This window comes from Staurois parvus, unplaced genomic scaffold (genome assembly GCF_062004578.1).
Source record: "Staurois parvus isolate SC_StPar_1 unplaced genomic scaffold, SC_StPar_1.0 ptg000154l, whole genome shotgun sequence".
NCBI lineage: Eukaryota > Metazoa > Chordata > Amphibia > Anura > Ranidae > Staurois > Staurois parvus.
Window position 1 is genome coordinate 5,486,731 of NW_028317950.1, and position 25,233 is coordinate 5,511,963.

The 25,233-nt window shown below is 42.5% G+C and overlaps 1 protein-coding gene across 2 annotated transcripts; it reads left to right on the top strand.

The window, feature by feature from the left end:
• Nucleotides 1–23,332, top strand: CYSRT1 (cysteine rich tail 1). Of its 2 annotated transcripts, none has more exons than XM_089674957.1 (2): nt 1–112; nt 20,391–23,332. In XM_089674957.1, exon 2 carries the CDS (start codon nt 20,455–20,457, stop codon nt 20,875–20,877), a length of 423 nt encoding a protein of 140 aa, XP_089531083.1. In that variant the 5' UTR covers nt 1–112; nt 20,391–20,454; the 3' UTR covers nt 20,878–23,332. The 2 variants fall into 2 exon arrangements, with proteins under 2 accessions (XP_089531083.1, XP_089531082.1); XM_089674956.1 differs by lacking the exon at nt 1–112 and adding an exon at nt 9,737–9,924.
• The last annotated feature ends 1,901 nt before the right edge of the window (nt 23,333–25,233 follow it).

A 25,233-nucleotide genomic window follows, 5' to 3' on the forward strand; every position in this document is an offset into this window, starting at 1 on the left:
ACATCTGCTCTGAATTCAGGAGCAGTGCAGCATCATTGTCACCCCATCACAGGAAACTGCATTTGGTGGACTTCATTGGCAGGATCAACAGCTATTTGTGGGAGAGAACACTGTAAGTACAGATGAAAGTGATGTAGCACATTTTTTTTTAATGTGAGACCATAGTTGTACCAATATATGGGTTAGAGCTTGGTTTTTTCTTTGCTTTTTGTGTACCTATTAGGGAGATTTCTACTCACTTTCTGTTGCACAGGAAGTAATGGAAAATTGTTCCAACAACAAACAAAAGTTAGGACATTTAAGCCTTTCTGTCCCAGTGACAACCACAACCCCTCCTTGGTATGGTTGTCACAGAGCCAGGAAGTGAGTTAAATACACAACCCCTCCTTGGTATGGTTGTCACAGAGACAGGAAGTGAGTTAAATAGCCCCATTGGAGTCACAGACAAAAAAAAAAAGAAAAAGCTAGCAGAAATGTTAACTTTTCTCTACTTTATCCAAAACTAAAAAAACCAAAAGGCTGGTAGGGGTTATTTCATGAATTTAGAGCTGTCAGGAATCGATCCAAGCACCTTTCTGCTTGGTGGATCCTGTCCTTTCAGCTTCTCCTGTTTGTATTCTTGAGTGGTCACAATTCACCTGTCATCATTACCTGGCTACCAAAGATACCACAGAGGTATCGGGTCAATGTGTCTCCTGGGAGTGACACCCTGTCTTATCTTATTGGATGTTACATATTAATACAGAGGAATGTCAGAGGTAATCTGCAGAGAAATGTGCTGCCATTGCTGGCTGTTATGAAAATGTCAGTTGCCTGGCTGTCATGCTGATCTAGAGGTTTTCTGAGTCACCGATCTGGAGCAAGCAGTTAAAGAGACTTTCAGCAAACATTCTCCGGTGGAGAATCTTCCAAGTGCACGTTTTAATTGACAATATATTATTCTGTACAAGAGACTGATTGCTGAGCCCTGGTTCATACTGATGTGATGCGGAAATCGCAGTGTTTTCTGTGCAAATTCTACACCGCATCAGAATCGCTCCCCGTTCATGTGAAACGCTACGGGTGTGTATGTTAAGCTAACAACACTACGAAAGCGGTCCGCAAAACGCGGTGCGATGTGCACAATCGGATCGCATAGGTATGAATACCCATGCGATCAGATTCTAGTGTGGACCAAAAAGAGGGTCTTGCACCTTTTTGGCGCGGGTGTGGTGCAATTAGAGCTATCTAAAATGTATGGCTCCAATCGCACCACACACAAATCGCATGTGTTTACTGGGTTTTGTTCAGTTTTTGTTTTGTTTTTTTAAAGTGGAATTCTTTTTGCTGGGCAGAATAAAAATGCAAAACACAAAACACAACAAAAATGCACTACTATGCATTTCAGCAGATTCTCCATTGAACTCTATCGTAGCATAAATGCTGTTTTTTTGCTTTTAAAAAGTCCCTGACCCTTTCCAAAAATGCAGTAGCTCAAAAAAGCAATGATGTGAACAAGTTCCATACGAAAACCATGATAAATGGACTGTAGTGCGTTTCTGCAAAAAGTACTAAAAAAACGCATTGGTGTGAAGGGAGCCTAATTCACCCCAAAGGTGTTCTATCGGGTTGAGGTCAGGACTCTGTACAGGCCAGTCAAGTTCCTCCACCCCAAACTCGCTCCTCAATGTCTTTATGGATCTTGCTTTGTGCACTGGTGTGCAGTCATGTTGGAACAGGAAGGGGCCATCCTCAAACTGTTCCCACAAGGTTGGGAGCATGAAATTGTCCAAAATGTCTTTGTATGCTGACGCCTTAAGAGTTCCCTTCACTGGAACTAAGGGGCCAAGCCCAACCCCTGAAAAATGACCCCACACCATAATCCCCCCTCCACCAAACTTTACACTTGGCTCAATGCAGTCAGGCAAGTACCATTCTCCTGGCAACCGCCAAACCCAGACATGTTAATTGGATTGCAGACAGAGAAATGTGATTGACCACTCCAGAGAACACGTTTCCACTGCTCTAGAATCCAGTGGCGGCGTGCTTTACACCACTGCGTCTGACGCTTTGCATTGCACTTGGTGATGTAAGGCTTGGATGCAGCTGCTCAGCCATGGAAACCCATTCCATGAAGCTCTCTATGCACTGTTGTTGTACTAACTCTAGAAACCACTAAACAGCTCATCCACTCCCTCATCATATCACGACTCGACTACTGCAACTCCCTCCTCACTGGCCTGCCTCGCCACTGGCTATCCCCGCTTCAGTCCATCCTGAATACGGCTGCCAGACTCATTCACCTTTCCAACCGCTCCGTTTCCGCCACCCCCCTCTGCCAATCCCTCCACTGGCTTCCGATTGTGCAACGGATCAAATTCAAAATCCTAACACTGACGTACAAAGCTGTCCACCATACTGCCCCGTACTACATCACTGACCTAATATCCAAGTACCGCCCAGCACGCACACTCCGCTCCTCACAAGACCTCTTTCTCTCTAGTTCCCTGGTCTCCTCCTCCCATGCCCGCCTCCAGGACTTCTCCAGGGTGTCACCCATCCTCTGGAACTCCCTGCCCCAACCCATCAGATTATCACCTACTCTCCTCTCCTTTAGGCGCACCCTGAAAACCCATCTCTTCAGGGAAGCCTACCCAACCCCCTGCTAACTTGCCGACCTCCTCCACTCTTCCTACCACTCCATCCCCCACAGCTATCTCCTCCTGTGCCACCACCCCCTCCCTCCTAGATTGTAAGCTCGAAAGAGCAGGGCCCTCGATCCCCTCGTGTTTTGCATTGTATTGGTATTGTTCTGTCACATGTTCTGCCCCCCTTTGTAATGTACAGCGCTGAGCGAACCATTGGCGCTTTATAAATACTGTATAATAATAATAATACTAATCTGAAGGCCACATGGAGTTTGGAGGTCTTTAGCTATTGACTCTTTAGCTATTGCACAGGTGGCAACCTATCACGGTACCACGCATGAATTCACTGAGCTGAGAGCGACCCATTCTTTCACAAATGTTTGTAGAAGCAGTCTGCATGCCTAGGGGCTTGATTTTATACACCTGTGGCTATGGAGGGAATTGGAACACCTGAATCCAATGATTTGGAGGGCTGGCCCAATACTTTTGGAAATATAGTGTATCTTGAATAGGTTGTGTGTTGCTCGCTAGATGCGACAGACGGGATCATTTTTGCCACACCGCTAAGCAGTCCACATTCACACTTGGCATTTATGGAACGTGCAACAAATTACACAGAAAACATGCATTTTGCTGCAGGTTTTGGAAATGCACTGCAAACACGCATCATGCTTGTGATCTGATTAACCACTTGGCAACCTCACTATAGCTAAATGACAGCTACAGTGCAGTTGCCAATTCTGAGAGGGTGTCATATAACGTCCTCCCAGACAGGGGCGGACTGACAACTCATGGGGCCCCTGGGCAATAGGGGATCATGGGGCCCCTGTGTCCTTGCCCAAACTCAAAAAATCCTATGAAAAGGTACCAGGGGCATCTCATGGGGCCCCCTACTGACCTCGGGCAGTGCCCGAGTTTCCAAATGGTCAGTCCGCCCCTGCTCCCAGAACACACATTCCCGCGCGCCCCCGGGGGCATGCACCCGGCGATCTCCGCAATCAATGTGTCCTATGGACACAGCTGATCACGTAATTTGGTAAAAGGCCAATCACAGCGGCCTTTTACCACGTGATCAGCTGTGTCCAATGACACAGCAGATCACCGGTAGATGCAGTTGCTGGTTATCAGATGCACTTTCTTCACGCTGTCACAGCGTGAGGAAAGTATTGCCGATAACTGGAAACTGTCAGAGCATGGATCAACACCGATCATCAGTACCCTGATGATCAGTGCCCAGCAGTGCTGCCCACCTGTGCCCAGCAGTGCGCCCACCTGTGCCTAGTAGTGCCATCCACCAGTGCCCAGCAGTGTCCCCCCATCAATACCACCCAGCAGTGCCGCCAATCAGTGCCCAGCAGTCAGTGCCACCCATCAGTGCTGCTCATCAGTGCCCATCATTGTTGCATTTCAGTGCTACCTATCCGTGCCTCCTCATCAGTGCTGCCTATCAGTGCAGCCTCATCAACACACTTTAGTGAAGGAGAAAAATTACTTGTTTGCAAAATTTATAATAATAGAAACAAAGAAACTTTTTTTTTTTAATTTTTCGCTTTTTATTATGTTTATAGCACAATAAATAAAACACCCAGCGGCGATTAAATACCATCAAAAGAAAGCTCTATTTGTGTGAAAAAAATATTATGGGTACAGTGTTGCATGACCACGCAATTGTCATTCAAAGTGTGACAGAGCTGAAAGCTGAAAATTGGCCTGGGCAGGAAGGGGGTAGAAGTGCCTGGTAGGCAAGTGGTTAAGGCTCCATTCACGCCTGGGCATTTTGAAGTGTATAATCACCGTGATTCTGCCTGTGATTTCAAAACACTCTGCTAAAATGACAAATCGCACAACATGAATTTCAGATGCCTGTCATTTTAATGGCATCTAGGAACGCTGTGCGGTTCTGCCGCTTATGTCATGTGATGAATTGCAGCAAACAGTATTGTGCGAAGATTGTCACCCAAAAAGGAGCAGAAGTTTCTTTTGGGCGAGAAGCTTTGCGCGATTCGTTTTATCATGCGAGAATCGTGGCAGAACCACACTGCGGTTTTAGGTGCAATTAAATAAATGGCGTCTGAAATTCGCATTGTGCAATTTGTCATTTTAGCACAGCGTTTTGAAATGGCAGGCAGAATTGCGGCAATTCTGCCCACGATTCAAAATGTCCGGGTGTGAATGGAGCCTTCTTGTTAATGGCCAATGCAACCAATGCGACATGCTCAAAAAGGTTGTGGGGCTTCAGTAACGTGTGTCGCATGTAGAGCAGCTCATTCAAGTCAACGGACTACTCTATATATGATGCATGAAACTACATAAAAAACATTCAAAACCGTGCATTTCCGCTATGTGAATTGTGAATGCGGCCTAAGACTGCCTTAGCAGCTTGTGGGGGAAGGGGCATTAAAAACGCATCTCAACCACCTATTTTTAGTTCTGCTTGCTGCATTTTTAGTGCGCTTTTCAAAACCGCACAAAAAAATGTACCCATTGAAATGAATAGAAAACACATCAACAACCAATCAAAATGCATAGCGTTTGCTTTTTTTGTGTGTTTTTTGAATCGCGTGTCCATGTTTGACAGGTGCATGCTGGGAGTCACCCAGAAAATGCACCGGAAATGCATCAAAAACGCATTTTTTCAATGGATCAGTTTGAAAGCAGCCTTCTTCTGTATTGTTCTGCTCTATTCTGCATTGTTCTGTTGAAGGCAGTGCACTTTTCAGGGCAATAGAAACAAAAGCACAACCATTCACCTGCTTTTCAGAAACAGAACAATTACAGCACAAGTCTGGGCGTGTTTTGTACCATAGTGGTAGGATTAAAATTCCGCAGTTTAGTAAAAAAAAAAAAAAACCTAACTGTAATATCAAAATATGACCTATTTACACCACTGTCTGGATCAGCCCCCATCTGGAAATACAAGTTGAGTCCCATTACAATATGAGAGGGGGTTTTGCACTAGTCTAGTACATACTACAGTGTGAATGCAGCCTCAGAGAAGATGATTGTTGGGGTGTGTTTACACACGTAGCAGTCCTTGCTGCCCCTCTGAGAAGCAATCTGTGGTGGATCACTTTTCAGAGGGTGGTTGACAGGCGGCAATATATTGTCATCTCAGTACTGGTTTTAAACCCTTAAAATCCTTGTCTGGCTGCCTACTTTTACCACCTCCCATCCTCAAGAAAAAAAAAAAAAAAAAAAAGGGAATAGGCTTTAGGCCTGGTTCACACTCAGGGCCGTGGATAAGGGGGTGGTGGTCCTCCTGTATGGGGCCCAGGCCAGCAGGGGTGCCAAGCAGCTGGCTCAATTAAATGTGGGCACGGAAGAGTGGGGTAGAAAATACTGGAATCGATCCCCTGTATCAGTTGAAAGATTCTTCTTCAGAGAGAGCCATACAGGGGTTTGGTTCAAGTATGTGCCCCCCCCCCCCAATGCACTGACCACCCTCCCTATGCACTATATGTTTCCCCCTACTGCCCAGCCCCCCCCCCCCGTGTGCCCCCATCCACACAGTGCTGCCAGCTTCCCTCCTCTCCTTCCCAGCGGCAGCTGCAAGCATGGACCCTTCAGGATAGTGGGGGAAGGGTCCTGTAAATACGTCACATTTACCAGCCCCCTTCTTTTCTTGAATGAACACAATGAGTGATCAGCACCGGTCATTCACTGTGTTCATTTATAAATGAAGCATAGTAAACGATGATTTTTTTTTGGGGGGGGGTCCCGGTCCCCTATTAGGTTGGCTGTATGGGGCCCTGTGGTTTCTAACAGCAGCCCTGTTCACACCTATGTGTTTTTAGTGCATTTTGCAGAAACACACTACGGTCCCTTTAACATGGTTTCCTATGGGGCATGTATGCGTTTTTGGAATGGGTCAGGGACTTTTCTAAATGCAACACAGTGCATTTTTGATTCAATAGACTTCAACAGACTGGCAGCAGAAACACATTTAGTGTGTTTTTTATGTGTTTCGCATTTTTTGCCAATAGGGAAGTATGGACTTTGATGCGACTCTTGGGTGCGACTTTGCCAATAGGAAACTATGACAGTTCTGTTCACGTAGTGCGACTTTGAGCAGATGTTGGATGGGTGCAACTTGCATGCGACTTTGGATGAATGTGACTTTGGATGGGTGCAACTTGGATGTGACTTTACACTCTCTGGCACTCTAGTAGCATCCAAGTCACACCCTTCCAAAGTTGCATCAAAGTCAATACTTTGCTATTGGCAAAACAAAAAGCCAGAAAAACACCAAAATTGCAACACGTGGACAGGGGCAGACTGACCATTCGAGCACTTGGGCACTGCCCGAGGGCCCGGGGTCAGTAGGGGCCCATGAAATGCCCCTGGTACATTTTATAGGCTTTTTTTGAGTGTGGGCGAGGACATAGGGGCCCCATGATCCCCTATTGCCCAGGGGCCCCATGAGTTGTCAGTCCGCCCCTGCACGTGGAGGTGCGAGCCTAGCCTCAAGCAGGCCATAGATGAGTAGATAAACGAACGGAAATCCAGGTAGATAGACCAATAGTTCGATTTTCACATAATTAGTGTCTCTGTTGTGACAGGTAATTTCCTTGCTGCCGCTGAACTGAACAAACGTGTTAGAAATTTTTTCAGCAAGAACGATTTTTTAATTGTTAATAGGGGAGTTGTTCGAGAAAAAAATTATTAATGCACATGAGCTGAAGGAATCGATCAAAATAAAAGATGTCTATATTGAAAACAATTGAAAAAAATGTTGTTTTGGAAATTTGTGTAGCGAAATTACAATGATGGGGCTATCACATGTTAAATCAAATGGAAATTTCAATTTTCCTTTGAGCGATCTTTTATTTTTTGCTCATCTATGGCCTGCCTTAGTACTGTGATAATTAGTAAAGGAAAACTCCAGGACAAAAAAAAAAATCCTGAATCCAGAAAGTGTAACTTTGTTAAAGTCAGATCTTCATCTCACTGTATTCCTAATTTGTGGCTTGTGAAGCTGGCCATACATGGATGAAATTCAGCTGCAACATAGTATCGTAATGAAAAAATATACAGTGGCTGCCATTGCTGGGCCACTTCTGAAATGCCAATTGCCTGGCTCTGATGCTAACCCTTTGGCTTCACTTCTTTTTGGGCTGCTTCACACCAGAAGCAGTCCTGTGTGTTTTTAATCTGCATCAAAAACGCATACACAGTGTTTTCTATGTATTCCAATGGCCCTAGTGCACACCAGGGCAGTCAACAAAAGTAGACCATGCTGCATTTTTTTCTGTAAGCAGTGCAACTGGAATGCAAAACGCATTCCAGTGCAGACCAGTGGAGGAAAAAATGCAGCATGTTCTACTTTTGTTTTTCCTGGAACTGGAACGCACTGGAACTGACCTCACTGGTGAGAGCTATGCCATTGGAAACCATATAACCTACTTTACATGCGGTTTTGATACAGGAAAAAAAAAAAAACACACTGAACTACATGTGGTGTGAACTGGCCCTTAGGCTAGGTTCATATCTATGCAGATTGTACGATTACACAGTGCATTTTGTGGTGCGATTTGAACATGCATTTTGCTGGGGTTTTTTTGCCTATAGGAAAGTATTGACTTTGATGCAACTTTGGATGGGTGTCGACTTTGATGCAGCTTTGAATGGGTGTCAAATTTGATGCAACTTTGGATGGGTGTCGACTTTGATGTGCCTTGAATGGCAGAGAGTGTAAAGTCACATCAAAGTCACACCATCTAAAGTTGAATCAAAGTTCTATCCATCCACAGTCGCATCAAAGTCGCACTCATCCAAAGTCGCATCAAAGTCACACCCATCCAAAGTCGCATCCATCCAAAGTCCTATTAAAGTCAATACTTTCCTATTGAATCAAAGTAGTATCCATCCAAAGCCGCATCAAAGTTGCACCCATCCAAAGTCGCATCAAAATCTCACCCATCCAAAGTCTTATTAAAGTCAATACTTTCCTATTAAATCAAAGTCGTATCCATCCAAAGCCGCATCAAAGTCGTATCTATCCAAAGCCGCATCAAAATCGCACCCATCCAAAATCGCACTCAGCCAAAGTCCCATCAAAGTCAATACTTTCCTATTGAATCATATCCATCCAAAGCCGCATCACAGTCATACCCATCCAAAGTTGCATCAAAGTTGCACACATCCAAAGTCCCATCAAAGTCAATACTTTCCTATTGAATCAAAGTCGTATCCATCCAAAGTCGCATCACAGTCACACCCATCCAAAGTCGCATCAAAGTTGCACACATCCAAAGTCCCATCAAAGTCAATACTTTCCTATTGAATCAAAGTCGTATCCACCCAAAGCCGCATCACAGTCACACCCATCCAAAGCCGCATCACAGTCACACCCTTCCAAAGCCGCATCACAGTCACACCCATCCAAAGTCGCATCAAAGTCAATACTTTCCTATTGAATCAAAGTCGTATCCATCCAAAGCTGCATCACAGTCACACCCATCCAAAGCCGCATCACAGTCACACCCATCCAAAGTCGCATCAACGTTGCACACATCCAAAGTCCCATCAAAGTCAATACTTTCCTATTGGCAAAAAAACAGAAATCGCATAAAAAAAATCCCGCAACACTTGCGTTTTTGGTGTGGGTCCATTGAAGTCTATTACATGCAAAACGCAATCTGCTGCAGAAAAAATAGTTCCTGACCCCTTCCAAAAAATGCACCAGCTCAAATCATATCCATAGAAAATCATGTTAAATGGACTGTAGTGCATTTCTGCAAACTTGAAACCGCAGTGAAATCTACATAAGTGTGAACCTAGGGTCAGTCTCCTTTGATCATAATAACAATTACACGCTGATTGAACTTGCCTAAAAATTGCTACATCTATGGCCATCATAATTCTCTAGCTGGCATTTTCCAGGGCAGGTTGAATCAGATTCATTTCTCTGGGCAACACAGACAGTTCTTATTTCAGAGCCTGAAATCCTGGTTTGGTTCCAGGTGGATGAGCTGTGATGGTTATCAGAGGAGCGCCCATGGCCTCCTCCCTCCACCCAGGTGGGGCTTGCAGGCTGATTTGAATTGTCAATAAGTGGCCCTGGCACTGTAGAGTCAGCTATGTGAAACCTGTATGTCACACCCAGCCTGATACTGGCTCCCCTCCCCCTGACGGAGAAAACTCAGCAGGTGCAACACTTTCCAAGCACACTCCTCTCCACATCCAGAGGGACAAATCTCCCGATCTCCTTGGCTTCTCCACCCGGAACCAGGATCCTCCTCCACCCACAGCCTGCTGCCTATGGATCTGGAATAGTCCTGGAATGATCACAGTGCAGGTAAGTCCACTGTTAACCCACTTGAGCTGGCCAGGTAGACTGTACACCTGACGTTCTGGCTGATCAAAGGTTTCCCTACGTCCTATTTCGGAATGTTGAGTTTAGTTCCAGGTACTGGTGGAAGTTGACCCCTGGCCCCCGAGCCAAACGATCAGCAAGGTCACTTTGGTGGGCTTGTGCCATTCTTGAAGTGTACAATTTTATCTTCAACTTCCAGGATGTTGTTTGGTGCAAAATGCCCTTTGTCCCTGCATGCAATCATTTCTCTTTTTGTACTCTGATCGGTCCACAGAATTGTTTTATTGGCTGTAAAGCCGGTAATCTATCAGAAACTTTGGGCTGTAGTCGCTCTGTACCCATATGGACAGATCAAGAACTTTCTAGGTCACACCTGTTTGTCAGATTGGGGAGGGGATACATTGGTTGTATGTGAAAGTAAAGGTCTGTGTATGTTACATAAAAAAAAAGTCGGTAATCTATTGGGTGGCTTTGTAGTCGGTCACAATTCGATGTTGGTTTCTTCTGTCCATCTACCCATCAGAACCTCAACAAATGATTGGAAGCTGTTGGCCAACCTTGTCCTAGTATTTCCAGTCTGATCGGCTGCTTTGATCTTCCCCAGACATGCTTCAGACCAAAGCTCATACACAGGCAGATGGTTTCCCAATGGTAATTGCCAATATTTGAGTCGTGCCTTTTTGTAATCCAAGAAAATCTAATCACATAGGTGTAAATGTTCATCTGCAGAGCTTCAGATATCTAAAGTGAACCTGTCTTAGAATTAAAATGACAAACAATTCTCCAAAAAATAACCCATACCCATCCTGTATTTATTATTGGCCCTGTAATCTAATCTTTAATGAAAATGGTTTCTTACTGTGCTTTTCTGTCGCCTTGTAATGTTCTTTGTGAGCTACTGAACCGCTTCTTTTCCCACTCAATTCTGTCCTTTTGGAATGGGCAGTGCCAGTTAGTTGTGGTCATGTGCACTGCTCTATGCACACTACAAACCCCCTAGTCTATCTCAGATGTGAGCAAGAGAGGGGGGCAACGTTCCTACATACAGTGGGACCATACAGAATGACCGTAGCCACCCTCTAACAGGAAGTCCAACCCACAGCTGCAGAAAAATGGAATTTGAAGGAGGCTGAGAGTAACAGAAGGGATTTGCTTGAATTAAGACTACACAGTTGAATGGAAAAGGGGATTTTTTTTTTTTGTATATTTTTCAAAGTTTAATGCTGTTTTAAGCTAATATAGCAGCAATCAAAACATACAACTGGTATACATTTTATTCTGTAGAACACTTGAGTGCACATGCACAGATTGCAGTGATTAGGTATGCATATTAATAACGTGTTCAGCCCCCTCCAGAGTCAACCTTCCTGGGGAACAATGACATATTTTGACGTAATGACGTAATTAACCCTTGTTGGTTGACTCCTCCCTTGAGATGCACTTGCTCGGACTTGGCTGAATTTGACCAGTCTGTGGGTTACTTCCTTTCCTAACGAGGGACAACATGCCCTAGCTTACCTTCTGCTCTCTGGCTCCCTCACAGCATTCCACAATGTGATGCATCAATGGTCAACAAAAAGGTCATATGTTGTAGATGACATCAAGGACGTGTTGAAGCTATGATTCAAGGCGGAGTATAATTTGGTCTGGGTCCCTCAGGTCACACAGCTGCTGCTGCTTATTGGGTAGATTTGTCTGTTTCCTGCCTCAAAAACTCAACAGGAAGTGAGGAAATCTCTAAAAAGTGAGGGAAATTTCCCTCTGGAACAGGTGTCCCCCCTATGGGAAAACTTCCCATCACCTCTTGTTCTGGTGACGACAATTTTTGAATTTCCCATAACATTCTGTACTGATGGTCCTCAGGCCAAATGGAGAGGGTCAAACTTCCCAGTGAGGACACACAGCAATAAAAGGTTCCTAATCTTGCGCGCACACACCCTTTACAGAAGAAAATAAATATGTTCCTGTTAGAAGAAAAAACTTGGGGTACTTGTACACATGAGTTGAGGGTAACTTGATTCAAATGAAGATCGTTATCCCTGTGGGTGGCAGAATACCACCCCAGACAATTCTTCGCGGGGAATGGTTGGCCATTTTAAAGTTAAATTGTGTAGATCTTTTGCTTTTCCCCAAAAACAAACCAGATCCAGTGGATGTTAAGCGTCTACTCAACAAATCAAACATGTCTGCTCCTAGAACATGAGCCTACCTGTTTATGGCATGATTGCATAACAATTTACTATTGTCCAGTGGTTAGATCTGGCCTACACATTCAACTACAATCTAGTCCAGCCTTTCTCATCCAGTTTCTGTGGAATCCTAGGGTTCCTTCAGAGGTTGCTAGATGTTCTTTGATCAAGGAGAAACTTCTGCCTCCATAATGGACTTGCAGTACCTGAACTTCTGCCTCTCAGATCCTCCCACTGATAATGATCTTTTTAGCTGTCCGTAAAGGGGGAATTCTGCTCAAAGACCACAAATGTAAGGCGCATTCTTCCCACTGACCATCGTACTAATGTACCATGAGCTGTAGATGCAGTAATTATCAGCAGGGGTTCCCTGAGCCGGGAAAGTTATTTCAATGGTTCCTTCATGGTTAAAGGAGACGTTCACTTCTTGTTAAATGCATATTCCAGGTGTAACATGTTACAGTTGCAGCTCGTTGGGGATCCTCTCCCCACATTCGGTGTCATAATTGGAAAAAAAAAACGAAGCCATGCGGGGCTCCACCCACCCGGTCTCATCATTCATTCACAGAGTTCTGTGAATGGGAGAACTAAAGTACCATCAGCCTTTGCAGCTGTAGGCTTGTAGTTCCCAATGACCTACCAGGGCGCTGATGAGTGCTCTAGGTAGTTCATTGATGCTTCCTGTCATTGTGTAACTGCCTGCTCGATCGAGCGCACAGATACACTGACAGTCTGTAGGAGCCTTGCATTGCACCCGTGATCTGAAGTTTTTTGGATGCAATGTTTTGCAGGCTCTTAGCGCAAAAAAAGAGGAATTTTAAATGCATGCCCCTCTTTCCTTAAAAAGAGTGTGCATTTTAAAATTATTAAAAATAAAAAATATTTGTATGTATGAGATATAATTAATATATATATCTTTTAAAAAGGCTGATTCAGCCTGTAGTTACTGGTGTCAGCCATTACATCTAATAGAATTCAAACCTGAAGTGGCACATAGAAAATGACCTTACGTCACACTCAGAAATATTCATTACTGATGAGTAATGATGAGCGGATGTAAAGGATGAACAACTTTAATTGTCAGTTTACATGTGAGCTGTACAGTTTAAGGATCCAGGCAACTATAAATCATGACTTGTATGATTCTCTGCAGATTGAACAAATCTTCATATTTTCAATTTGGACAATTCTGCAACATGGTCATACTAAGGTTAACCTAGTTGTCAACAGACTGATGTTAGTAGATCCTTCACATAAAGCAGGCTGTAACTTTTTACATTAGTAGCCCTTTAAATGAGATGGATTAGTGGAAATATGAGCTACCTGTAATTGTAAATCCTGGCAAATCCCAGATTGTCACAGAACCCAGAGGCTGGGCTGCATGCACCACGTCCCCGTGTAGGCCTCTGTGCCGTGTGCTGCCAGTTTTCAGGTACCAAAACTGAAGTGCGTTGTGGCTTTTGTACGCAACCTGCACTTGTTTGAAGATGCTCTGTTGCCTTACTAATCGCCTCCGTAGGTTTGTATGGGCATTTTTTTCTATTTTATGCATGTTATTTAACTGTAAAAGCCTACCTTGTGTAGAAAATCCAAAAGTCCAAGACTGCTGCTGGGTGTTATCATCGTTGTGATGTCAGGGGCAGACTGACCACTCGGGCGCTGCCCGAGGGCCCGGGATCAGAAGGGAGCTCCATGAGATGCCCTTGGTACACTTTTTTTTTTTTTTTTTTTTTTTCCCCCCATAGGCTTGTTTGAGTATGAGCTAGGACACAGGGGCCCCAACAGTTGTCAGTCTGCCTCTGGTCAGCAGACTGAGGTATAGCAGCCTTTCTCAGCCAGGGTTCCATCAGAGGTTGCAAGGGTGTCCTTGAAAAATATTTACCTCCTAAAGCATGTTACTGGCGACACCAATGCCCACACTGCACAGGTCACCTGCTCCTTTTGTTTAGGGGTGGAGATCCTCGCCTGATCCTTGGTTCTGTCCAAATGACACTCCCCCACAGTCCAGCGGTGGACTGTTCTTGGTCTAGAGAGTCTGCTCTGGACTTGATGACGTTAGGAACAGTTCACATCTCAAGACCAATGGATCGCAAGGGTGCCAAACCAGTCTTCTGCTGGGAAGATTGGAGGAATAGGTATATATACCCCCTTTCTCCTCTCCCCTACACAAAAACAAGCAGGGAAAGCCTCACTACTTGAGAACTTTTTTTTTTTTTTTTTTTTGCCCCCCATGGCCACCATTTAAGGAACATTCGTCCCTTATAACCACCATGCCAATGAGCACTGAGTTGTGGATATAGTCATTATCAGGCGTCATGCACACTGCAGCTCAAAGCTGCTCCTACAGCTGTTTGAGCTTTTACTTTTCTCTGCCTCTTAACTCCTCCATGTTGGCCTATGTGTCCATGAACACTATAGGCATTTTCAAGAGTTTAGTGGTAGGGGAGTTTTACAGGCAGAGAAAAAAAACCACTTGTGTGTTTAGGAGAGAGGCTTTTTGGGCATAAGAAACACTCAAAAAGTGCATTCGTGTGCATAGATATGCATTAGCATGCTTTTAATGAATTCTAATGATCAAAATTCTGGGCAATTGAATGCAGGAACGCGAATGCAAAAATGCAGCTTACCACATTTTATATTCAGAAACCTCCTGTAGCTAAAATGTTTTTTAGCTTCTCAGTGTGCATGAGGCCTTTAAAAGGTGTTCCACAGGACCTGTTGTGTTTTTGTTTTGTTTTTTTTCGTCTTGTTTTGTTTTTCATCAAGGTCTCCTCTGTGTTAAACATGCTGTTCTATAGTAATCCCCTTTTTGCTCTTAATTGCAAAGTGTTTGGTAATGGGGTCTCTAAGAATTTCAACCTATAGAAAATATTGTGTCATACAGTGTTACAAATCCTTTCCGTTTCTCTCAAGAGTGCACTTGAGATGAGACACTTGAGATGAGTCATTGGTGGACCAGCAGAGAAGAAGCTGTCCATCGATTACATTTTTCAAAATTGGCACTGGCAAAACTGATCCATTGGGAAAATTATGAATAAGGCAGACTAGGGGTGACTAGCATGATTATAAGATTTTGTTCTCTTATTTGTATGGCCATAAAGGTGTGGTGTGTTTTTTTTTTTTTTTTTTCCATATTGGATGTAGTCACCAACCCCCCACCACCACCACCACCAATTTTCTTTACAAACAAGCCACAGTAGTTTCATAAGAGGGTGAAAAGTTTTTCTGTGGTTGCGTGTTGATATACTTACCCAGTGACTCCAGACTTAGATAGGGAGTGTTGTCAAGTTGTGGGAGAAAGGGAATGTGGATGAGCTCAGCCATTTCGAAAGTGCATAATTTATCTATCAGAGGTCTGATTACTGTCCAATGAGCTGGGTGTTTGTGGCCATCAAACAAGAGGAAGAGTGGCTTCGCCACTAGTTATGTTAACCTTCCTGTAACTCTCACCCGTGTAGCATTTTGACATAAACCACAATCTAGAAACTTGTCTGCAATGTGGCATGTAAATGACTCTTCCAAGACGTCCTCCATGATCTCGATAACTTCATGTCCACAATTCCCTTCAGCTGGGGACTCTGAAACCAGAAATGTTTCAATTGCTGGTTACTCAGCAAATGTGGAAAAGTGATTGATTTTTATTTTGGTTTACGTCTGGTCTGTAAAACCTGATTGTGTGTGGTGTTTTTTTTTTTTTTTTTTTTTTGTTTTTGTATGGGTGTCCCTTGCTATCTCCTGTGGTTGATCTCCTAGGATTCGCTTTGCATACACCTTCCGGCCATGGTACATCACCTTTCCCAGCAAGCGGTGTCAGTATCAAGCTCTCGAGTTATGTTACGCATGGAATAGGTTACCTGGCAGGTGGATCTGTTACATGAAATCTTTCTGCTCTGTATATTGGTGTTGCAGATAGGAAGGGCAAAGCCCCTCTGTAATCTGGGCAGGAAAGCGTTTTTTGGATGTGTGGTTGTTTTGATTTTTTTTTTTTCTATATGCCACTGTCCATAAGACTAATGCTGTGGTCCTTCAGAATGTAACTTGAGGACAACCACAGGACAGAGAATTATTTTACATCACTGGTTCCCAACTTGGGGTAGACATACCCCCTGGAGTACATGCCAAGTTTCCCCGGCGTACTTGAAAAAGTATTAATAATGATGGTGACTCCATTTCATTTTCAACAATGTTAAAAAAAAAAAATAAAATATATATATATATATATATATATATATATATATATAAAACACATTTGTATATATGTTCTGTACTTCATCAGTGTTATTATACCACCCCCTTACCCATGGGAGGCAGTTTGAGACCTCCAGGAAGCTCATGGGCAAGCATCTCAAACCTTGGGGTGGAACCCTTGACCTTCTGTGGGGTGGAAAAATTTGGGTGCCAGTCACTGGGGTGTCTTAAAGAGTTTATTACAGGACCAAAAGTTCAAGTAGAGAGGGTTAGGGCTAAGGATTCACAAAAAGCGGAAGGCTTACAGTTGATGGAAATAGACTGCCGAAGGTTACACAAGTGGAAAAAAGGTTGGGAACCACTGATCTACAGGTGAAATGGTCTTCAAATATGGAACAGGAAGACAAATGCATAAGTGACCTCAAAGGTTGCTTTCAAGTGCACACTCCCTGAAAATAAGAATTCTTTAATCGGTAAAAATCAGAACTGCAAAATCAAAGATTTATTGCACACTAGAAGCTCTCAACAACTGAAGCTGTATTCTGTAGTGGTCATTCTATAACCTCTGTTCATCTGATCTGTCGCTATCAAGGTGTGACCCATGGAGGTTAGGGTGCCCCATAAACTGAGTACCCCATAGATTTTAGAGCTACCCCCATGGACATTGGAGCGACCCATGTAGGGTTGCCATCTGTCCTGGATTAACCCAGACAGCCTGGGTTTTGAATCGTGTGTCTGGGTTTCAGTCCATTATTCAGACTGGACTGTGGCTTTCCAAGTAACCAGGAATGTCAAACGCAAATCTGTTAACACCGTTTTGCCACACCCACTGTTCACTGTGGCATGCTAAGTGCATCACATTACTACTCCCCCCCCCCCCCCCCCCCCCTTCTTTTTTTTTTTTTTTTTTTGGGCACCCAAAAGGTGTCCCAGGGTTTTTTCAATTCTATGGTGTTTAGAAAAAAAAAATTGCTGTACGCCCGTAAAGTGTTCTGGTTTGGTACAAAGAAAAAGGTGGCAACCCTATTGTCAAACTATTCCTAATTTATCCCTAATCATGTGTATGTGCCACCATGGAGAGTAGCAACTTGCAGAGCCGGTTTTTCCTCCTAATAGATGAGATACTGTAGCTTGGGACCAATTCTTCAGGAATACAATGGCTTTTGTGAGATGGAGTGATAAATGTGTAGGTACTGTGCATTAGCAACATGAACACTCTTAACGGTCCAGTAACCAGACAATAGCTCAATGTACCATTGTATGGAAGGACAGGGCAGCCAATTATTTGGGCCCTACAGAGCTTGAAAACATATTCTGCTAACCAGCCTCCCAGACCACAACAATAGTCAATTAAGGAACAGAAGATTGGTCTGAGGGGTTCTGCAAATGTTGACTGGACATCATGCTGACTTTTTTTTTTTTTTTTTTTTTTACTGATCTGGACTTCTGACGTTATTGATCTGTAAACTTGTTCCTGAAGAGCAACTCCAAAATTATTGTACTGGCCAAGTCAGAATAACAGCCAGGCAAATAGTATGGCAATAGTGGCCTCATATTGTCCTTGGAAAATGTTTAATTCTAGCGTTCTATGTATAACGGCAGAATGGGGCTGCCATTGCTCTGCTAGTTGCCTGGCTGTTATTCTGACTTGAGAATAACAGTGATTTGGGGGTTGCTGTCCAGGAACAAATTTTGGAGATCAGTAAAGGTAAAAGTCAGTACTGCAGTACCAAATGGCAGACATCATGTCTACCTTTTAGAAAAGGTTTCCTTTTAAATTTTTTGTTGTGGGTTAATGTGGCCTTTGGGGGAGGACATATCTCTCAGCGACTGAAAGATCTTGGCACAGATTTGAAAACAAATGTATTGCTTCAATCCCTGTATATCCTGTAACAACTGAATTGATCATTTTTTTGTAATTTTTAAAGGGTCAGTCCACCCAAAGCTGATATTTTAGTGCTTAGAAAATGCTGGAGAATTAAACCATTTGCCAGTTTTAGTAAATCGATATGAGATCTCTGCCCTGAATTCCAGGGTCTGCAGCCCTGTTGTGCACATAATTCCCGCTCTAGCTATTAGCTTTTTGTTTTTTGTTTTTTTTTGGTTTTTTTTTTCCCTCTGTACTTCTATTGTGGTGTGTGTCCAATTGAATAGAGATGGATAAAAAAATGTTGCTTGTTTAGTTACACTTTTTTAAAGTCCATCTGAAACTGCAATTTAGCAATGATACTGTGTGGCTCCATTTGTGTCTTAGGGTCAAGCCATGCCTCTTCTAACCCCCAACTCACCCCCTTCCTTTTTTTTTTTCTTTTTTTTTTTTTCTTCTTATTTCCCCAGAGCCGCTGCAAGCATCCTTAGGCCTCTGTTTTTCTGCTGCTATTCCCTTTTGTAGAAGCCCACACCGTATAATAGGCAGCTAGGGATATTAGTAAGAGGGTTGGGAGGAACAAAGCAATTTTCTGCAATAAAATTATGAGCTGAATGACATCACTCTGCCCTACATACCAGTCATGTTTCTCACTGTTTTTAGCCTGCTTACAATACATGGATACAACCCTATACAAATATAAAATGGTGACTAATTGTAGCCATTAATAAAACATTGCTATGCCACTTTAGGTACCTGGCCCAATTCATTTGGGTGTAGGCCTTCAGTGCAAGAAAAAACAAATGTTATTGTAAGTGCCTGTGACCTCCAAAGTAGGGAGCAGAGCCTGCATAAGTAATAAGTCAATATGACTATGTACATGAACGTGTATATATATAGACGCAAGTGGAGTGTTTAAGTAAAATAAAAAAAAAGTATACATTGTTTTGCATTAAGCAGATGGTAAATGTGTTTAAAACCTAGACATTCTTGTTTTAGCCACTTAAAGTCTGGACACTTTCACCCCTTCCTGTCCAGGCCAATTTTCAGCTTTCAGTGCCATCACACTTTGAATGACAATTGTGCGGTCATGCAACACTGTACCCATATTAATTTTTTTTTTTTTTTTTTTTTTTTTGAGACAGAACTTTATTTTGGTGGTATTTATTTACCACTGGGACTTTTATTTTTTTGCTATATAAATAAAAGTCCAAACATTTTGATGAAAAAAATGTTTTTCTTATAACATTTTGCAAATGGATAATCTTTCATCACAAATCTTGGCCAAAATGTATTCAGCTATCATTTTTAGTAAAACAAAAAAAAATGAATTTAGTTTATAACCAAAAAATGTGTTATATATAATCTCATACTGTACTACTTGTGGGGTGTGATTGAAGATTTTTTTTTTTTTTTTTTTACACTGCTTTTACACCCATAAAAGCAATCCTTTTCTCCTCTCTGGCTGCATTCTTGCAGCCATTGAAAATTACTGAGAGCTGTGATTGGTCACATGGTACAAGGCTGTTGTAAATAGCCTTGTGCCATGTGACCTGTGATCATTCACATATTTCACTAGTAGTAAGCAATGATGTCAGGAAGTGACATCTTGCTTACTACTATTCATGTGATCACATGACCGGGACCTCACAAAGAGGTCCCATACAGTAATCGGTGTTCCGCTGTGTCCGGAGGAGGTGCCGAGCACGCACAGGCAGGGAATGCGGGAGGACATTTATAAATGGCCACCCGCTTCCATCCGTTTTTATGTACATGGGCCAGACGGGAAGTGGTTAAGCTGCATTATGTCTTCCTAATGTCAGGTTTTTGATACCTGTTCTCTTACCCCACCAAAAAAAAGGGAGGGGGTTGGAAGAACAGCATAATGGCCTTCCCAGATGCAGGTACAAGAGACTTTCTCCCATTTCATACTATACAGCATTAGACCAAATGTTTTCAAGTTGCTGTCATGATTTCTGACTGGTAACACTCTTCAACTTAGACTGAAGTGGCATATTTCATAGTCTCCCAGGCCAGAATTTCTTTTCCACTTGGCCGAGGTTAGAACATATTGGTTGAGGTTCCATTTTAACTTGAATCCTCAAACTTTACAAGATGCTGCACAATATACACTGTACTAGGTTTTTTTTTTTTTTTTTTTTTTTGTATCTGTTATTTTAATATATTTTATTATTTCTTCCTAGGTGTTAACTTGAAACCCTTCACTGCGTACAGAAGAGACTAACATTGAATCCATCCAGCTTCAAAATGGACAAGGGAGCCAGCATCCAAAATCCCTATGCAGGGGTCAATATACCTCGAGCACAACTCAAGAGCAGCTTTGTCCGGCACACCATTGGGGAGGACCTTGATGGGGTAGTTATTACCAACCCCTCAGCAGTACCAAGCTACCCCCCCTACTCCACACCAGACAGGGTCAACATCCAATCCCCAAACTCTGCTTCGTGGGAGGGTAACAAGATCCATACCCAAGAATCATGGAGGCGACCATATAATCCATATGCTCCTGACAAGCCTCAAAATGGAGGCCACCCCAGTTCCATGTACACCATTGATCTGGACAAACAATACACCAGAGAGCCTCCAAAATATGAAGAAAAACCTTGTTGCTGCTACCGTTGTTGCAAATGTTGTTTTTGTTGTCGAAAGCCTTGCTGTGTCATCTCTTAAAGAAAAAACCCCTCCTCTTAAACTTTGGTCTAGCCAAGTGGTGACTTTCTCTCCTGAGCTACAAAACAAAAAGATTTCCCAAGATGATTGAGGAGCAGAAAATGTCTGCATGTTTTTGTTGGTAAAAACTTTAAACTCAAGTTTTCTAAAGCAATATTTTTACTTGGGATTCTTGATCCCATTCTGTGCAATCACAAGGGACTGGTCTGCCTTCTCTGGGTAGGGTCAGTTGCCAAATAGTCTGAGACTTTAAACAAGAGAACCAGTTTTTGAATTGTTGGATCAATTTTGTTTGTAGTATTCTTAATGCCAAGGCACCTGTTTTAGCTGGTACAATATTTGTGAATGTGTGTGTTTTGTGTTTTTTTTTTTTTTTTTTTTTTTTTTTTTTTTTTTTTTTAAATCTGCACTATGATCACTAAATATTACTTACACGTCTTTAATATGTGCAGTAATCTATATGGGGCACCTCGTTGGCTAAATTATTGATGCCTCTTAGTAATATGATTCATTTAAATATGATATATATACTGACAGTATTTAATGTCTTACATTCAACACTCCGGTAGCAGATCAGATATTATTTAATGTCTGGCTCAGATCTGCAAGATGAAGGAACTACATTTTTAATGAGGGTTAATATCGAGAAATAGTAGGAAAGCATGAGGAAGTTGGTAAGTTTTCCTGCAATAATTCTAAAGAAAAACGCAGTTCTGAGTGGTGTACTCTATAGAACTGATTAAAAACAAATGTTTTAATAGTAAAACTGGCAGTTTGTTGTTGGGTTTAACTGGAAGCCTTAAAAAAAAGTGGAACCTTAGAATTATCCAGGTTCCCTTTGGCTGTTAGTACAAACTGTTGAATTTAAACCCAAAGAAATGCATCTACTCTTGTCAAATTCCTTGATGGAACTTACTATCTTTGTGTGGGAACAAGCTCAACCAAGCATGATTATTTGGGGTATAAGTTGTTGGAAAATTAACACAGTGGACTTTTTTAAAATTAAATCCAATCTTTCTCTAGTCCTGAAACCTAGCGGCAAGCACCATGTACAAGATTTGTACTGGTCAGGCAAGTAGTGACTCCAATCTACACTCTGCTCATGAGGTATGACTGCCACTGGCATAATTACATTTCAGGTGTGTTGGGATGCTTAGTTCAATCTGCTGACCACTGTTTAAAACTCTTGGTCCCTAGCTGAATGTTGTGGTTTAATTTACTGTCCTCTTTCACTACTGGGTCTTTTAGGGGATGGCAGATGGAACCACAGCACTCAGTGGGGAGGACGGCATTCAACACACTCGGATGTGTCGAATGTCAGCTGCAGACGGAACTGTTGAACAGAGTGGACATTGGAAGGTAATTGTAACCTTTTACATGGTATTTGTGCCTCCTGAGACTATTGAGAGGGTCGTTCTGAAGATGTTAACCCAAGAGAGAATGCACAGGTAGTCCTGCCAAGATTCTTGATGGAACTTTGTCATTTTGGTGTTTACTTGGTATAAGGCAAGAGAGCTCAGCCAAATGTAGATGCAACTGCCAAAAATTGGCAGTGAGGTTTTAAAAAAACAAAAAAAAAAACCCTTGATAAAGCCTTATTCAATTGATTTTATGCCTTAAAAATCACATACATTGTAGGATGTATCGGTCACTTTTTTTTTTTTTTTTTTTTTTTTTTTTTTTTTTTGTGGTAAAATGTAAGCTTGGGTATTGAAAGGATGTTTGTAGTCTGTTTGTATTTTAAATCAGTGTATTCTTAAATTGATGTTTCTCTCCTTGTCAATGTTTATTAGATGTTTGTTCAATGGTATTCCTGAAATTCTGTCCTTTGTACCAGGTTGCCAATATGCTTGAATTTTACTAGCCAAATGTGGGGTTGATATAAAAGTGGTCCTTGCTCAGATGGATCGTTTTGGACTATCTTGCCCTGCGGCTTGATTAACAGCCGCTCAACAAGTCCTGGAGCCTAAGGCTAGGTCTGGGCAAACACCAGAACGAAGTTGGGCATTATTTCTAAAGAATTACAGCAGGTGTCGGCATATTCTTCAACTCCATGTTCCTGAACACTTCCTACAGGCTCCTAGAAGAAAGAATGACTCCTGTATTTTTCTTTAATGTGTCCAAACCAGTCTTGGTAGAGCCAGGCTTAAAACCTTTGCAGATCAGGAACTACAAAATGTGAGAGCGTAATTAAGACACAATGTAGGGAATTTCTCTGTCTGTGGCTGAACCCAGTTGCATCATTATGGCTCTACCCTGGACTCGTTATAATTCTTCAACAGGAATGTTTTGCAAGTGAACAAGTAGCTGAGGGCACAAAAAGTGTTAACCTAAAAAACCCATGACTGTGCCAGGCAGCTCAGAAATGTGCAATGCCATTTATTTTTTTTTATATAGATATACACAAGTGTAATTAAATGACTAATGTTCAAATAAGAAATTGTTGTATTTGTAATGACTGGTGTTATGTGTTTTATTCCGAGCTGCTTGCAAGCCTGAGATCACAGGTAATCTCTAAACCAAACTTCCTTACAATGAATAGTGTGCATTGTTAAATGCTCTCTAGTGACCGAAGGATGATTGTAATTGGCTGTGAATGTGAAGAGATCCGCAAGAGGTGCCAGTTGTGATCCCTTAATGGTCACTAGAAAGCTGAATGGGTGTAGATGTAGGGACTGCCAACCAGGATCCATTATCATAGGGCTGAGCACTTTTTTTTTTTTTTTTTTTTTTTTTTTTTTTTTTTTCCCCCCCTTTCCTTTTTAGTTTCTCTAGAACTCTGTATTACAAAAGCACTTTTTTTTCCCTCAAAATGCAGTTTTAGACCATTTATACAGGAAAGTCATGAGGCGGCCTGCCTCTTGTAACTCATTATTGGTCATAGAGGCTTCCTGTAATGGAGATCAGTCATTGGCTCTAATTTTGTGATCTGTTTGGTCAAACTGGCTTAATAGGCAGTAGCATATCCTCATTGCCTTTGAACTTACTTTATTCAGGGAGGTTAACGTATACTAAAGACAGCCACAGAAAGTTATGTGATAATGATCTATTACTAATGGTGGTTGTGTGACACATATTTACATTGACTAGTTTCTAGCGGTGTGTAATTACAAACTCTGAACAATGCAATGCTTCGGTTACACCTCCAGAGCGGCTGATACTTTACATTAGGGTTCCCTTGGAAATGGATGGCATGACACTAGGCAGTCTGCGGTGACAGAAGTCTCATGGGTATTAGAACCTATTACAAACATGCCTGGGCTATATAAGAAATGTGTTTAAAGGTCAGTCCCACCCAAAAATGCTTTGCATGGGCCCTGGTATGTTGAATCGCGTGCCCCCTATTGTATCTCTGGGCAAATTACCCATTGTGGCTTGTCTCCTCTCACTTCCGCAAGGCTGTATTAAAGGTGTCAAACTCTTGTAGATGAATTATTTATTAGAGGTACTTATATTGCACTGTCAATTTATGCAGTGCTTTACATCCAGTATATTGCAACTTCACATCAATCCCTAACCCTCAAGGGGCCTACAACCTAAGGTCCCTAACTCACATTCATACACATACTGGGGCCAATTTAGACAGGAGCCAATTAATCTACCGATGTCTCTTTGGAGAGTGGAAGGAACCTGCACAGGGAGAACATGCAAACTGCAAGCAGTTGGGACTTGAACCGACTACCCTAGTACTTGCTAGGCAGGAGTGCTAACCATTTATCTTCTGTGTAGTTCAATTTATTTCTGCTGTGATGCCACTGGATAAAAAAAAAAAAAAAAAATCTGACCCACCCCTACTCTACTAACTACAGTTAGTGTAACAAAACTCTGACAAAGTCTGTAACCCTGGGGAAAGATCGAGTGCCCAGGGCAAAAATGCCAAATGTATGAGCATTATGTGTTGGCAACCCCCCCCCCCCCCCCCCCCAAAAAAAAAAACAAATTCCAGCACTACTGTTCACCCTAGACTAAATTCACTCTAAGCCTAAATTACCTTTTTCAAGCCTAAATCCTCCCACTCCCCAAATCCCCTCTTTGCACAAACCTCTACAGTGCAAATTCCCCCTCTGAGTATTAATCCATCCCCTCTCTTCCTCTAAATCCCTCTCTCCTAGCACTGATTCCCCCCCCCCCCAAACACAAAATTCACCCTCCTTGTACAAAACCCTCCTCCAAATCACCCCTTCTGCCTACCCCTTGTCTTGACCCTGTCTAACCCTTTCCTGCTGTATACAGGACAAAATAGACTTTGTGTGGGCTATCCAACAAATTGTATCATGGGACTTTCCCAGCACCAAATATTCAAAAACCAGAGGCGCCCAACCCATGGCTTCTATGCGGCCCAAGACAGCTATGAAT

Coding starts and splice junctions, on each gene's coding strand:
- CYSRT1 (XM_089674957.1), top strand. CDS start 20,455: ATGGACAAGGGAGCCAGCATCCAAAATCCCTATGCAGGGGTCAATATA.